This window comes from Helianthus annuus, chromosome 7 (genome assembly GCF_002127325.2).
Source record: "Helianthus annuus cultivar XRQ/B chromosome 7, HanXRQr2.0-SUNRISE, whole genome shotgun sequence".
Lineage (NCBI taxonomy): Eukaryota > Viridiplantae > Streptophyta > Magnoliopsida > Asterales > Asteraceae > Helianthus > Helianthus annuus.
In genome coordinates, this window is record NC_035439.2 from 120,101,434 (window position 1) to 120,118,553 (window position 17,120).

The 17,120-nt window shown below is 34.2% G+C and overlaps 1 protein-coding gene and 1 long non-coding RNA gene across 13 annotated transcripts; one reads left to right on the plus strand and one right to left on the minus strand.

Moving 5' to 3' along the window:
• Positions 1-2,465: 2,465 nt before the first annotated feature.
• LOC110868324 lies at positions 2,466-5,070 on the minus strand. 12 transcript variants are annotated; one of them, XR_004862502.1, is made up of 5 exons: positions 4,811-4,953; positions 4,492-4,565; positions 4,092-4,224; positions 3,738-3,806; positions 2,466-3,635 (listed from the first exon to the last, which is right to left on the minus strand). It is a non-coding gene; the product is annotated as an uncharacterized LOC110868324 (long non-coding RNA). The 12 variants fall into 12 exon arrangements; XR_004862504.1 differs by having other exon boundaries at positions 3,728-3,806; XR_004862499.1 differs by having other exon boundaries at positions 4,092-4,328.
• LOC110868323 (probable aquaporin PIP2-4) lies at positions 4,811-7,963 on the plus strand. Its single transcript, XM_022117456.2, has 4 exons — positions 4,811-6,389; positions 6,994-7,289; positions 7,405-7,545; positions 7,632-7,963. The coding sequence occupies exons 1-4, from the start codon at positions 6,086-6,088 to the stop codon at positions 7,740-7,742; spliced, it is 852 nt and encodes a 283-aa protein (XP_021973148.1). The 5' UTR covers positions 4,811-6,085; the 3' UTR covers positions 7,743-7,963.
• Positions 7,964-17,120: the final 9,157 nt, after the last annotated feature.

The following is a 17,120-nucleotide window of genomic DNA, read 5'->3' on the forward strand; positions in this document are numbered from 1 at the left end:
TATGGGATTGTTTACAGCTTGTGGAAGTAACAAATCATTGATGATTTTCCTAATCATTCAACCACTTCACTCATTCTGGGCCGGGCTTGCCTGTTCTTTGCATTTTCCTCTTTTCAAATTTACTCACCATTTGATTAGAAACTTTTTATATTGCCACAATCTTATCTTTTAAATAAAATGATTTAAGAGGTTGTACAAAATTAAAGGTTTAACTGCATCAACATGTATCTAACTTATCACCTATTTTAACTTATGATGTGATGTAGATAACTTTCATATTTTTTTACTATGTGTTGTAAACGCAGACATCATTTTTACCACTTGAAGCTGTTTGTTTTTTCAGATGTAAAATGTTTGTAGTCTGCGAACCACATCTGCAGGCATCTGCAAGAGAAGATGTGACCCAAATGTCTGCAGTCTGCAAGGAGAAGAGGGTTTGTTTTTTTTTTTTCAAAAACAATTTCAACCACACAATACACACAAGCTCTCTCTCTCTCTGCTCTCTCTCTAGAAACTCTCTCTCTCTCTACAACCACCACCACCACCTCACCACCTCTGCCACCACCTCCGCCATCACACCACCGCCATGAAGCACAAAAGAAGCACATCCAGCCACAACATCCAGCTCGATACCCCCTTCCCTCCCCCTGATTAACCACCTCCGCACCACCTCCGCACCCCCCCCACCCACTCGATCTCTTTCTCCCTCGCTCGAAGGTGACCAGCCGGCCACCAACAGTGGTGGCGGCGTTTGATGGTGATGACGCAGCAGAAGCGACACGCGGCGGCGGCAGCAGCGGTGCCTTATTCCGACGGGTCTCTCTCTCTCTACGGTCTCTCTCTCTCACATGTCTCTCTCTCTACAGGTCTCTCTCTCTCTCTCTACGCTCTCTCTCTCTCTCTCTCACAGATGGGTTTGGTGGTGATGGGTTTGGTGGTGGTGGGTTTTGACGATGGTGGTGGTGGAGGTGGTGGCGGAGGTGGTGCGGTGGTGGTGGCGGAGGTGGTGGTGGCAGGGGAGAAGTTTTTGTGGTGTGAGGTGTTTGGATTAGGTTTTGTGAAGATGTTTGAAGCAAAGATTCTGAGCTTTTTTTTTAAGATGAAAGAAGCTATTTGTAGATCTGTTTAAAAAAAAAAACAAACAGTCTTCAACATCTTATGTCTGTCCGCCTGCACACATAAGCATTTTGCAGATGTTATAAGCAAAAACAAACAGCACCGAAGTAGCTGTCAAAATGTTACCAAAATATGTCAAAAGGTAAGTTGTGAGAGGTGGTTACTATAAAAAAGAACTTTCGAAATTTGTTAAATACTTGCATACAATTCAAATAACTTGCTAATCATCTAACATAATTAGATCGATGTAAATGATCGAAACAATTATACTATAAGAAGCTGTATATGATGTTAGTTGTTCCAATTAAATCTAACTTTCAGATCTGAAACCCAATTTAATTCAACTATTCAACTAATTAAAATTCAAAATTGTATAAAAAAGGATCATTTCGAATAATAATCGTATAAGATTGAAAATTTTACCTAAATTCAGACCATATATCATCAGCAGAAGGTAGTTTCAAAATGTCTTTACCTTATCCTCCAGCATCTGGTCATGTATTCCTATGTACAGATACATGATTAAAACTTACACTACACATAAAAAAATATGTATTATATCAAGGTTTAAGTAGATAACACATAAAAAAAATAAGTACTATATCAAGGTTTAAGTAGATGCAATCGATAAAAACTCGTGTTTTGAAAGTCTAAAATTTTATATCAATTAGATTGCAAAAAACATATTAGCATATCATAAAAAATGTCAACATTATAGGGAGGTATTTTGTATGGATGACATATCATTAATAAAAATGTCAAGATTATAAGAAGGTAATCCCATTTATTTTGTCTTAGATATCAAGAAATACATTTTTAACACATCATTAATATATTATTAGGGATGATAATTCTGAGATGGTCCGAAACATAACTAGTTTAATACCCGTCCGGTGGACGGGCTTTTTCATGTCATAATAACATTAGTATCTTTTCCTTCCATTCCAAACAAAAACATTAGTTGTATACACGTCCGGTGTGTATGCGCGTGCGCGCGCTAGGCAAAGTTCATTTCTCAACTTCAAGACACTTGGCAGGTCTTCAATGGAAATCTCTCCTAATTTTTACTACTATTAAGTCCAAGTTTCATGTTATTACGTTTCGTTTAGCTCGAAGGGGGCATATTAATCCACATGTATATGGATAAGTAGTTAGATAGTTGAAACATCCTACTTGTTCAGTTATAGCTTATAAAGTGTATTTAAATAAAGGCTCTTAATATTTAATCCTCAAACCCCATAACAATTTTTCATTTTTGACCTTTCTAGAACAAAAACTCAGGGAAAAAAAATGTCCTTAAAATAATAATTTGCAAGAAAGGCCTTGCAAATTGCATAACTACATTCCAATCAACAAAAATAAAAGATTATATACCATCTTTTGATGTCTTTAAAATAATAATGAAATTAAGAATAACAATACAAAATTATGAACTTATGATTCATGAATAAATGTTATCAGATATTCATTTACATGACAAGAATGTTGGAGCTCTAGGGGAGTTTCCACCGGATATTTTGATGTATCCCTATTAAGTAAATAAAAAAACATGAAAATTAATAATATATTTTGAGTTAATCAAACGAATAGGTGCTCCACGCTCCAACAACGCCTCTATGTTATGGTTCCACGCTCCCGTCTTCCAACGACGCCCACATGGTTCCTTCTTTTTCTCCTTCCTAACTCCCGTAATTTGCCCCAAGCCCTCGCCTCAACGGCACCCCATAACATATGGCCTAATAAACGCCATTTGAGCTTACAAAACCTATAGCATATAACAAATTAAATTTGATGGGTTGTTTGAAAATTAACTATATTTTTCCTATAATATTTGAATCACTTATTATTTATTAGAACTTAAGAATGGAGAAAAAAGATCTTCAAGTTGATTAGTAATAGTAAGTAGTACTGCAATGTATAAATCATGGGGAAGCGTGAAATCACAACTAATTAGTATACCTTCTCGTTGCTATTTTCCCATCTCAAACACCTTAATTTATAGAAATATAGATGTATGCATTTGACAAATGAAACAATCATCAACTTTTTAGGAAAGCAATTAAGTTGCTTCACCTGCAAATGATATTATACCTTCTACATAACACCTGCAAATGATATAAAATTATTTGTTTCAACCTAAACGCATTTTGGCCCTCACTATAAAATTACACGTTTCAACTTTAACACATTTTGACATGTTACCCGACCTGACCCGTTCATTTTGTCACCTTGACATAAATCTTTAATCACTTTAATAAAATAAAATAAAATAGCATAGTATTGTATAATATGATTATGACGATCATATTTGATAAAGTAATATTTATAAAAAAAAAACTTAAAGCTTTAGAAGAAGAAAATACCGTTTCAACCCGCCTAATTCGCACATTTAGAAAGAACCAAAGGAGTCATACATATCAGCAAATTTGTGCCGCCTCATCTAATTCTCAGACTCCTCCACCACCCGGGTGTGGGCTGCACGATATTGAGCTTGTCAATGGGAAAAAGCCTGCTTCCATCTAGCTCAATATCAGGGGGACATAACGTGAGACATCAGGCCGCCACTCTTCAGTTGTTGCATATACAAAGGGCTTTTATGTAATATACTTACTATAACACACCTTGGCTGTGACAAATCTCACTTTGGCCTCATCGAGTTCTCTCTGCCCCTTAACGGATATCCATATTGACTGAAAAGTTATATCTTTATTTATTAGAATATGAACAATCTATAAAGATAAGAATGAGAAACAATGGGCCATGGTACAATTTAAATCAACTGAACTGAGAGGACGGCAGAGAGAATTATTATTTCTTCAGAACATCCAAGTTGATCTGATGCTATGATCATTTTTGAGATCATGGGATCCTAAAACCAACAATTTTACGGTGCATAGTTTGTGTGAATAATTTTAATGAATAATGTGTTTTTCAGATAAATAAATGGAGGATATAAAAGATTAAGATTAATATACCAATGGTAGCTCCGCAACTTGAAATCCTACTGGCGAAGTAAGTTTTGCATCATCATCAAGAACTCCAAGTGAATACAATACTTGAAGAGCTTTGACCATTGATTCAGATGATGGTGATGCAGCCAATCAAACCCTAAGATATTATCAATACCCAATGCCTTTAACCATAAGAAGAAGAATGAGGGCATAGTGATACTGACAGCATAAGTACATGCAATAAATCCAACATTAACCATGCTACAATCAACAAACAAAGCCTTAGAATTTCAATAAGAAATATCAAATTATATAGATTGTTTCATCAAACATTCTAATAATCTTCAAGATCCCTTAAACCCATTTAGGTTCTGAGACAAAGAAACAAAATCGTGATGTGAAATAAACGATTTATGCAAATTACCTTAACGAACTTCCATCTACTATTTTTGTTGGCTCCATCTTGATCCCTAATTTCTCTGTTTAAACCCTAGAACGCTGCAACATCAGATGTAAATAAATAGGTTAAAATTAGGTCAAATTAAATCAAATAGAAACAAAATTTGTTCCCTAATTTCCATTGTGTTCGATTTTAGCCTTCCATGAATCAGAATAACAACTCGTTGTTTAGCTTATATTGGATTATGGAGGAACATAAACATCCCCCGTTATCTTAACAAAATAAATTACAGAATTAATCGATTCAAACCAGAAATTAGAAGTTGAAAATTAAAAGAACTTACCATCTTTATTGAGATCTAGGGATGATGATTCACGGTTGAAGGTGGAAGATTAGTGTGTTTATACAAGCGAAGAAGACATTTATTCCATTGATCGGCGAGATATCTTCACGTCGCCGGAGAACTAAGCCCATGCTTTTGACATTTTCGGAGGTAAAGAAGCGGTGATTCTTGGAATCGGTGCTTCAAAGACAGGTTGTGTTGCCAGAAATCGATGCTTCAATTTTACTTTTGAAAGCGCAATTGAGAGATAGAGAGCGATGGAGGGGAATGGGGGCAAAAATGTAGGTTTGAGATACATTTAAAAGGAAGTGTACATGGAAGTTACAGGAACGTGGGGAGGAAGTTACAGGAACGTGGGGAGGATACGACGTGGGAGAGAGAGAATATAACTTCTATTACAGTTTTTTATTTGAGTTTAAAAGGTCAAAATCAAAAGTTGATGAGTTTAGATGGTTAAGATTATTCTAAAAATTGGTTAGACTTAATGGGTTCCATATATATATATATATATAATTTGAAAATAATTAGGTTTTGGATTTTTACATGTAGCCCGTTTAATAAAGGGGTCGTGTCCGGGTTGCCTAGTTTAATAAAACTAGTTGTGTCCATGTTGACCTGTTTAACTCGCTTATCTAAACAAGTCGGTCAACCAACTTGTTTAGTTAATTAAACATATGTCGAATCGGTAACCTTTAGCCAATTTTTTCCAACCTGCCAACCCGATGAACATGTTTGCATCTTGTTTACACCCGTCAACCATTTTGCCGTATTTAGATAAATGGGTTAAACGGGTCCGTATTCGAGTTCAACAATTCAACCCATTAATCCAAAAAGTTTTAACAACACTAACCCTTGGATGTATAAACATAAAATAAACGGTAATCCAAGAGACAAAATATAGTATGCTGGACGGTGGACTTATAGCCATGAATTATTTTCCGGTAAAGATAATGCTAATAAAATGATTGGCTGGGTTAGCAAAAAAAAAATTACTCCTTACCAACTCTGATCACTGATTGGCTAGTGGAATCCAGGTGGCATAAAAGTTAGTTGTAATTGGATGATAAAAAATAGAATGGGCGGCGGTGAGTGAGAGTGATGAATAACGGGTACTTTTTATAAAAAAAAAAAAAAAAACGTTACATGACAAAACATTATGTATATAAATACACTCTCACTTGCTTTCTCCTCATCCACCACTCCATTCTTTCTTTCCCTTTGAAGAGTAATTAATTAAGATACAATAGTACCCTTAACTTATATTATAGTCTAACAATGGGCAAAGACGTTGAGGTTGGTGAGCATGAGTACAGTGCAAAAGATTACCAAGACCCTCCCCCGGCTGACCTCTTCGATGCGGAAGAGCTCACCAAGTGGTCTTTTTACCGAGCCATCATTGCTGAGTTCATTGCTACCCTTCTCTTCCTTTACATCACTGTCTTGACTGTAATCGGCTACAAGTCCCAAACCGACCCAGCCCACAGTTCCGACCAATGCGGTGGTGTTGGCATTCTTGGTATTGCCTGGGCATTCGGTGGCATGATCTTCGTTCTAGTATATTGCACTGCCGGCATCTCAGGTTGATAACTTTTCCCCTTTCACTACTAAACAAAATGAGTATTACCAACGGAAAATTAAAGTCATCATGTTAGTGAAAAATAATTTTATTAATTATTTTTTACAACGCGTCGGTAATTCGTCGCTAAAATGCCTATCGGCAATCCGTCGCTAATATTTGTGGGTATCGGAAATTAAATTACCGATGGTTAGACCATAGGTAATGGTTAATGCCCACTAAGGGGCATTTTTCACCACATCATCATCATAATGCCCTTTTAAAAAAAGTGTAATGGTTAATGCCCATTTCATTTATTACTTTCCATTATTTTTCTTCTCTTTGGGCATTATTATAGAAATGCCCCTCACTCTTCATGCCCCTATAATGCCCATTAGTAATGGTGTAAGGGCATTATCAAAATCTTTCATGCCCTTATAAAGCCCCATTACATATGGTCTTATATGCCTGACAAACTATCACCGACGAATTCTCGTCGGTAAAAGCGTTACCAACAGATTTTTGACGGAAATGTCTTCGGTGATAGGCATATGCTTAAGAGTTTAGTATAATCTATTAACTAGTTAATTAATTTGATAATAATGTTGTGGTGAATAATTTTGACCAGGAGGACACATTAACCCTGCGGTGACTTTTGGGCTGTTTTTGGCTAGAAAGGTGACACTCCCGAGGGCATTCATGTACATTGTGGCTCAATGCTTGGGTGCCGTATGCGGTTGCGGTCTGGTGAAAGCTTTCCAAAAGACTTACTACAATACTTATGGTGGCGGTGCCAACGAGCTCGCAGATGGCTACAGCAAAGGCACCGGTTTGGGTGCTGAAATCATCGGCACATTTGTCCTCGTTTACACCGTCTTTTCAGCCACTGACCCCAAAAGAAATGCACGAGATTCCCATGTTCCCGTAAGTACTTCTGACAAATTTGGCATAAAAAACCGCCCAGTTTTCTAGTAGTGACATTTATACGGTACTCTTTATGTTTTTTTCTATATATAATTGTTTTTATTTAACTTTTAAGGTATTGGCACCTCTCCCTATCGGATTTGCCGTATTCATGGTTCACTTGGCCACCATCCCAATCACCGGCACTGGAATCAACCCGGCTCGTAGTTTTGGTGCGGCCGTCATGTACGGAAAAGAAAAGGCCTGGGATGACCAAGTAAGTTTTATTATTCATGTCATGTCTACCACCATCTTAATCAAAATTTGTCACACAAGTTAATCAAATATGTGAACTTTGTGCAGTGGTTGTTCTGGGTGGGACCGATGATCGGAGCCGCCATCGCCGCCTTCTACCACCAGTTCGTTTTGAGAGCCGGCGCAGTCAAAGCTCTTGGATCCTCTAGGAGCATGTGAGTACTTTTGGAAGAAATTGTACAAATTTGTGTCTTGTTTAATGTGTGTAATTGTCTTGGGGCGCTTGGTTTTTTAAGGTGCCCAAAATACTTTACTTTCAAGTCCTTTGATTTTCTTTTGAGTTTCGTCTTCAGTCCCTCTTGTTTGTTGTAAATTACTAAATTGTAATTATAATTGAGTGCTTTATGGCTATGAAAATTATCTTTGATATTTTCGTTTGATGAAAAGATTAATGAAAACGGAAGAAATGGTTTATATTGGATTTGTAGAGACTGTCAATGATGATAAATTGATAATTACACATAGGAGGCACGTTTAAATTGGAAATTGAATAATCTAAGTGGTTTCCCATTATAACTTTATAAGTTTTTAGATGACATATTAGAATAACTTAAAAGTTATAAAATGGAAATTTAGGATAACCATGCCCAATTTAGTTCACTCATGTTGTATATTTTTATAAAAGTATAATAAACTTATAAAAGTATGAGCGGTTAAGCCTTCAAACTCTTGTTTAGTTTTAACACTATTATTCTTCGGACAACCTATAGTTTTCTAGGCGGGCATGAATAGCTTTGAGATCGTACGTCTATGTAGACGCATCAAATTACCATATGGGTTGCCCATCACAAATCAAAGGGGGTCTTCTTAGCGTGAACACATAGCACATACTTCCGCTACATAGCAGGGTTATTTACCAGCTTTTCGTAACAACTACTACCGGTGGTCATCACTCATCACCATTTGACTTTGGATATTAATGGTGACTGGGGAGGGTTGTGAAAAGTTAAACCCCGTTTGACCATAAAAATGTTATATTTTATTGGTTTATCATTTCTATTCCTCTCAAGCATAGATTATGTGTACTAATCTTTGAAATTGCGAGATTTTATCGGGTTTTATGCCCCTTTAAACAAAGAACATGTGGTTAGCGTACGCATGACACTTATATATAGAGCACTAGAGCCTATCCTAAGACCCCCGTAGTGGGGCGTTTTTTTTTAAATTCAAAAATAACGCAGAAAAACGCCCAAATCCCATTACATAGGGGCGTTTTCGGGCGTTTTTTCGAAAAAAATTGGGTCCGCGTTGTTTTAAGCACGCCGCGAGAACTTTGACCAACCAATCAAAAACTAGCAATGGCTAGTTATAAACAGCTAGTTTATATATATATATATATATATATATATTAACCTTTTACCTATATATATATATAGGGGAAGGTTCAAATGAAAACCACTAGTTATTGTGAAAACTCGAAAACTAATTAAAAAAAGCCAAAAAAACATACAAAAAAATTTTTTTTTTAATTTTTTTTTTGCAAACCAAATTTCGCAGCTTTTTTAATATATAAAAAAAAATTTCAAAAAAAAAAAAAAATTTTTTTTTGTGTAGTGTACATGTGTAATACTGCACATGTGTATACACATGTGCAGTATTACACATGTGCACTACACAAATTTTTTTTTTTTTTGAAAAGAAGTTTTTTTATATATAAAAACTAGCGATTTTTATAAAAAAAATTGAAAAAAAAAAATTTTGTGTGTTTTTTAGGCTTTTTTTAGTTAGTTTTCGAGTTTTCACAATAAAAGTGGTTTTCATTTGAACCATCCCCTATATATATATATATATATATATATATATATATATATATATATATATATATCTCTTTCAAATATAATCAAAACTCTCTCAAAAACACTACCATTTTATAAAAATTAATGGATTCCCCTAGTTCTTCATCCATGGTAAATTTTTACTTCAAAGAGTTTTTTTACGGATGGCGATGATTCCACCGATGAGGAGGTCAAGCAAGAGGCGGTTACGAGTGCTTGTCAACTAGCGGTGAGATATGTGAAGCATTGTCGGTTCGGTATGTACCACCTGAGGGTGAGGAAGAAACGGAGGACGAGGAAGACGAATTAGTTGGCGATGGTGAAGAAAGCGAAGACGAAAACTAGTGTATTTTTTTTTTAATTTAGTTGGATTTTATTTTTTTTAATTTCTAGTATTGTATTTTTTTTTTAATTTAATGAAGTATTTTAAGTTTTTAATTAAAAAATAATTGTTTAATGATTGGAAGGGGCGTTATTGGGCATTATTTCCACTACGGCACTTTTGCAATAACCCCCAATAATGTTCCATGCTGACTGGACTGCCACGTGTCGCAAAACGCCCCATGATGAGAGCATTATTGAGCTAAACCAGTACATATGGTCTAACCATTTATAATTAAAGTGGGTGTCATTGTTGAGGTGGTGAAAGGTCTAGCTTAAAGTCTTCCTTCTAGTGCGACTCTCCTTTTTCGATTTTGGTGTCATCAAGCCATTTTAGTAAGCATGACTTACTTAAAGACCAAATGAGAAATATGAATAAGCATTCATACTAGTTCAGATATGTGAATTACACACTTGGTCTAAGACTATTTTGATTTCGGGCACCATAAAACCTTAAAGGTTATCCATGAAGGATATATAAAATGAGTGGGCAAGCAAAAAAATTCATTTCCTTTTATTTTATTAATTTCTTTTCTTTATATATGTATATATATATATATATTATATTATAATAATAATAATTTGCAACTTTAACAAATATATTTTAAAATTGTGTAAACTTTGTTAGAAAAAAAAATACTTTATTATAAACTTTGTGAGCTATAAATTATGTAATTTAATAATATGAGAATAAAAATTAAATAGTTTATTATAACATATAGTTTAGTTATGAAAAATAATATAAAAATGTGATAACATGAAAATGAAAATGTAAATATAAAAGTATTATTCCATATATAAGTTAGTAACTTTTTGATGCATTAGCACTTGTAACTTGTGTTGGGGAGTTTTCCAAAAAAAACTTAATTTTTCACTTTCAACCAAGTTTTATCTTTTACATTTTGACCCCTTTTATTTATTTTTTTTTTTACTTTTAACACTAAGTTTTTCATCTTTTATAATCTAACACAACACTTTGTTATTTACAACTTTGGTCCCCCATACTTTTTATCTTTTGCAAGTTTTTCGTTTTACGTTTCGTTCTAAATTTTGCGAGTTAACATGTCGTAGCGTGCATGTGAGGTTAAACGTTTTTGCTCTATTTTTTCATATTTGACAGATCCGTCGCAACGCGTTCATTTTTCCCCTTTTGTAAAGTTCGCCGCAACGGGCGTAAGTTATTATTTTCTACATTTTACATTTCTACTTAATTTCTTCGCATTAAGACACTGTAACGGGTGTGCATGGTTCAACGATTTTAGTCTACTTTTCGTTCTGTGTAATTTTTACCATTTTATCTATTTTATTTTTACGATGTTGAGAGTCGATGTCGTTGTGGCATTGGTACTACTTGGCACGGTTTTACGAACATTTTTAACCAATTAAATTTTTTACTAATATTTTTTTTTCGGTTTACCCCTATTGTTCCTTTACTTAAAAACTATTTTTGTATGCATATTTTATGTGCCGGTATGTATAAATAAGATTTGTTCTATATTCCGACGTAAATTTTTTTATAGACGAGTCATGTCAAATATAATACGTTTTCGTTTAAAGAAACCATTTTTGCATGCATATTTTTACGTACCTTTTGGTATAAATTCAAGTTGTGCTACGTTTTGACGTATACTTTTTTGGGAAATGATTTAGGTCAAATATAATATGTTTTCGTGTTTATTTTATTTATGTTTCGTAAAGTTTGTTTCGAACCGAGTGGAGTCAAATTATGGTTTTTTTTTCTCCTTTTTTTTTTTCGAAAGCTCTAATTAATCTCTTTCGATTACATGTGCATATTTTCCTTCATACCTGTTACGTTTTTTGTGTATGAGTTGGGTCACATATAATACGTTATGATTGTTCGATATGAATTCCATTTACTTTACGTTTGATCCAATCACAATGCTTATACAGGTTACACTGAGTTCAACTGAATACGTCGAAATATGTGTTTTCATATAGTTAATGCATCATATAACGTTTGGACTAATCCATTCAATATTTACGATGTTTTCATATAGTTAATGCATCATATAACGTTTGGACTAATCTCTTTCAAAGAGGTTCGAAAGTGGTTAATGTCCCGTGAGCAAGTCGTATTAAACTTTCTAATTTCAGTCAGTATACTCTCACTTTACCCTATTTTGTATTTTGAGACTTGGATCATAATGAAAAATACATCGTTTTGATCATATGCTTGTTTTAATACTATGTTATGTTATTACATGTTAAACTATGTCAAACACGTAAAAACGATTGAAAGATATTCCAAATCCCAACTCTTAAATCAAGTATTATCTAGAGATTACCCTAGACTAGACAAAAATCGGGAATTCGTACGATAATTCGATAAATTTCCAGAAATCTGGGCTAAATCAAATAATTATAATTATATATATTAGTTAAATAACTAAATATAGTATTTATAATAATTAAATAAATTAATTAAATAAATTAGTATTGTAAATAAATAAAAAGGGATTTTAATGAATTTTAGTTAGTTTAAACTAACTTGGTTAGCTAATCCTTTGTAACAACGGACTTAACCTGGTTAAGTCTAACCAGGTCAATAATTACCAAAGGAAACCACTAACTGAGTTAAAAAACTCAGTTAGTTTGGTTAAGTAAAAAAAAGAACAAAAAGGGGGGGTCTCCTGGGTGAGAACCGGCCCCCCTTGGAATCGAACTCGCGACCTCGTGCATAACAAAGGATCTCTCAACCATCCGGCCGGGCATGCCACATCCAACCATATAAGGGAACTAATTAATATTATGCGGTATTTCAGACTTTCTTTTTTTTCCTTCAAACCTTGCCGCCTAAAACGATTTACAGAAATCCTTTCCTTTTATGATCCGGACTATGTGCGGTAGTAAAATCATTCCAAATACCGGTTTATCAATTATTTCCAAAAACACGTCCATTACCATTCATACATGATTTCGTTTCCGCAAATACGAGACATCCGAACGGCTATAAATACCGAAACCCTTCGTCACTGCTCGACACCCTCATATCATTCTCGAAAATATCTCACACCTTCACAGCTCGAAACTCTTGCCGGAGAAAGCTACTCGTTGCCGGAGACATCCGAAGCACGACAAGGATTCATGTCCAACGATTCGGTATTCGTTCCTGTCTATCTTTCTTTCTTTTTATTTCGGTTTCGAGTAATGGTATTCGTGATTAATACAGACGATACTAACAGCGACCGGATCCTTGTTCTTGTTCGGTCTTAAGAGAAGAACTTACCGGAGCTTTCGACGGACTCGACTTGACTCGATTCGGTATAATACTTTCTATCCAATTACCCTTGTTAATGTCCCGTGAGCATTGTTATTAACCTTTTTATCTTACTAATCCTCTAAACACAAGTTTGAAAAAAAAAAAAAGAAAGAAAGAAACATATACAGTCGATTAGAGGGGAAGGTGATGAACCCCATTCATTTCTTTTATTCTTATTTTATTATTATTATTATCATTAAATAAATATCAAAATTATAATACTATTAATTATCAGAATTATTATTATTATTAATATATATATTAATCAGAATTTTTATTATCATTATTATTAATGTATAAATTCAACTATTATTATTACTATTATTATAACTATTATTATTAATATTCTTGTTGATATATAATCAGTATTATTGTTAATATTATTATTAATATAAATCAGTATTGTTATTATTAATATTAATGTTAATACAAAATCAGTTATTATTCATATAATTAATAAAAAATTCAGTAAATACTATTTAATTAGTTAAAAATTCATCATCTATTAGTATTATAAAAAAAAATAGATTATATAAAGCTAATTGATATAAATTCAGTAATTATATAATTATAATCCGATATTTAATCAAAATTCGGTAATTATTATATTAAATTGTTATCTGTATTTAATATATTTAATATGAATTCAATTATTTATAATATAAATTATTATCATTATTAAGATAAAAACCATTTACTATTATTAATAACAAAATAAATTCAAGTATTATAAAATTAGTTATATTATTATTGTTATTTCTAATATTATATTTATTGTTCTTAATATCAGTAAATATTAACATTAAGAATATCATTTTATTATCATTATTATTATTATTACATTTTTATTATTATTCATACTATTATTACCATATTTGCATCGAGTACTATTAAAATACTATTATTTAACAAATTAATAATCTGCACATTATTATTAATCCCCATTAATTCCCCATCATCATTTTAAGCATTGTTCTTAACATATACTTAAAATCAAATAGGGTGATCTCTTGCGCTCGTTACAAATCTCTTGGACAACTCTTTCTCTTAATCTCTTACCAAGAAACGCAACGCAAACTAAGGTGAGTATACATGACCCATTTTCTATTTTCCACTTTTGGGTGCAATATGTATTCTATATCAAACATCACAATCACATCAAACATTTTACGCACACTCTATCCTTACCCTATGTGATACATATTAATCATGTTAGACATGTTATGCTAATGTAAACATTCATGACTATGTGTTCATTAACTTCGTACAAGCCTCCCCTAACAATGGTAGCGCTATAGGTTGAGAAACGCCCCTCTCGTTATATTAACGAGTATTGTTAGGTTAAACTATGTTAAAACCACCCTTACACTTTTGGGTTGGACACTTTAATTGCGTTAAACTTTGGTTTGGACACATAGAGTAACATCGTTTCGAGTATATACTGTCAATATGATATTGTATTTCACATTTGGATATGAGCAACATTTTAAACACGTATTATGCTATGTATGAAAACTTGTATACTCGCCAACATGCTTTTGTTGACTTTATTTTAATACATATTGCAGGTTGAATGTTCAAGAATCAAGAAACAAGCCTGGATGGCTTTAGAAACCCATTTTAGCATTTTAGTTAACGATTGAATTTATGTTTGTTTATTTGAGACAATGTACCCTACTTTAGAATTTAATAAAATGATTTAATTTATGTTGTCACATTTAGTGTTATGTTGTTTTGAGCAATTTGTTCGTCTCATCCCGATGTTTCCGCCATCGGTTGGGGTGTGACAGATTGGTATCAGAGCCATAACTATAGGGAATTAGGTAGGATTGCCATACTTTTCCCTAGTCTATAGTAGGAGTATTCTGATACCAGATTGGTATCAGAGCCATAACTATAGGGAATTAGGAATGCCTTGCCTAGTCTATAGTTTATGAGCTTTTTAACTATGTGTTGCTTAAAACAACTTCCCTTCTATCTTCTTTACTTCCCTCTACTTTCCTTTGGACTCTTAATATGCATGCCTTCTCTAAGGCTAACACAATACACACTTGGAGGCTTTGAAGACACTCTTACAACACAATCGAAATGATTCATCAAGATAGGGGTGATTCCCACACTTGGTTATGATTTTCACTCAGCTATAAGAAATTTTGACTAAAGCTTTATTTCCCTCTTTCTTATGTTAGCAAAACACTAGTGTTTATATGAACATAGGTTTTGCTAATCTGAGGTACATTCTTTAGTATAAAATATGATGAAATCATCACAAATTCCATAACAATCATTGAAGTCAATTTTGAATGAAGATGGACATACCATAGTAACCAGATAAGTTTCTAGATCTGGACACTATGAATGATTTGTGCATGACATCACTTGTTGATTAAAATTTGTGAATCTTATGACATCTTGGTTGTTTTACAGAGAATCAGGTTCATCATTTTGAACATGATTTCACTTCCTCTGTTTTTCAACTAAATACAATCAACCTTGGTATCAATGAATTTTGAGCTGAACTGTTATGTCAAATTGATTGTTAGATCGAATTTGACTGTCCAAGCTCTGATACCAATTGTTAGGATCAGAGGCTGTCATGATTGTGTTTATTTGTATAATTTGAACATTCAGAGAATATGAAACAGTAAAAAGTGCAGCGGAAATGAATACAAACTTTGTTAAACACAATCCAAAGGAGAGAGTAGTTTGATAAACATTTGCTTTTCATCAGTCGAAAGGTTACAAAGCAAATCAAAAGATTACAAGCATGCTTACAGTACTAAGCTCCCCCTCAGCCTGATACTTCAGGGTTGGTTGTACAAGATGAAAGGATTGGACTGAAGAAGAAGAATCCACTCAGTCAATCAAATGTAACAATACAGAGTACTGTTACATTTATAGACAGTCCAAACCACTGAAGCATCTCCTCTGACGGGTGCCTTGGGGATAGAAGCACTCGGACTGGCAGGAGTCTTCTTCCTTGAGGATTTGACGTTGGTGAGATCGGTGATGCTGAACTTCGAAGCTGACTTGGTGGACTTTCCGGCACCTACACAACCAAAACAAGATAAGTATCTGAATTTTATTTTTCTTTATTTAATCTATAAACAAGGATACTTACTTGACATTGTGACAGAACCAGAGGATACTTCCTGAGAGTCTTGGGTGGTAGTCTTGAAAGTTCTTGTTTCAGGGTCCAGTCTCTTGAAAGCCAAGAGTCTCTCTTTAGCAGCCGGAGTCAGTCGGAGATGTGCAACGGAGATAGCTGTACAACAAAAGAACAATAAAAAGCCAGTGATCTTTATATCAGAATAAGGGTTCTCTGGTGATCCTCCCCAGGATCCTTCATCCTACCATGAATAGCCCACATCTTGGGTAGATCCTTCCCGTCTGGGATAGAATCTATCCTCACAAAGAAGAAGCGTCGCTTCCAGTTGGTGTCATTCTTGGTGGCCTTGAAGATTGGATGCTCCTCCCCAGGTTTTCGTTTGAATAGATAGCGATGGGAACCAAAGGTGGTCAGGTCATACAGCTCTCCTAACTCAGCCATGCCTAAATCTATCCCCTCCTGCTCGATGATCCTTTCCAGGGTGTATAAGACCCTCCAGATCATCGGCATAGCTTGGATGTAGGATATGTCGGTCAGGGAAAAGAAGGATTGGGTGAAAGCTGGGAAAGGATATGTGTAGCCTATGGTAAATGGGGTAACAGGGAATGCAACCCAGTTATCGGAGATTTGATCACTAAGAGCATTGGGGTTAAAGGATTTGAAAACAGTGGTCGCCGGGAAGCAATAACGGATCCTATTGATTTGTGGATCGGTGAAGCAGCATCGTTCCTTTATGGAATCTTCAATGATTCCTTGGCTTTTTAGTGGGCTATTCTTCTGGTGATCCTTAGCAGGGGAGCTCCGAAGCAGCATTTTGAACAGAATAGTAAAAGAAAGAAAAACAGAGCAAGCAAGAGAGAAGATGAAGGGGATAATACCTGGTTGATCTTCTGAATACAGTTATAAAGGGAGTGGCTTTGAATTTAAATGCATTTGATCATATCCCTATCTCTATTTATAATCATGATTTTTGCAGGAATGTCACTTCTGTG

Excerpts from the sequence above, each read along its gene's own strand:
- LOC110868323 (XM_022117456.2), top strand. The coding sequence starts at position 6,086 with ATGGGCAAAGACGTTGAGGTTGGTGAGCATGAGTACAGTGCAAAAGAT. Across the intron at positions 6,390-6,993 it reads TTGCACTGCCGGCATCTCAG|GAGGACACATTAACCCTGCG; the intron begins GTTGATAACTTT and ends AATTTTGACCAG. Across the intron at positions 7,290-7,404 it reads CACGAGATTCCCATGTTCCC|GTATTGGCACCTCTCCCTAT; the intron begins GTAAGTACTTCT and ends TTAACTTTTAAG.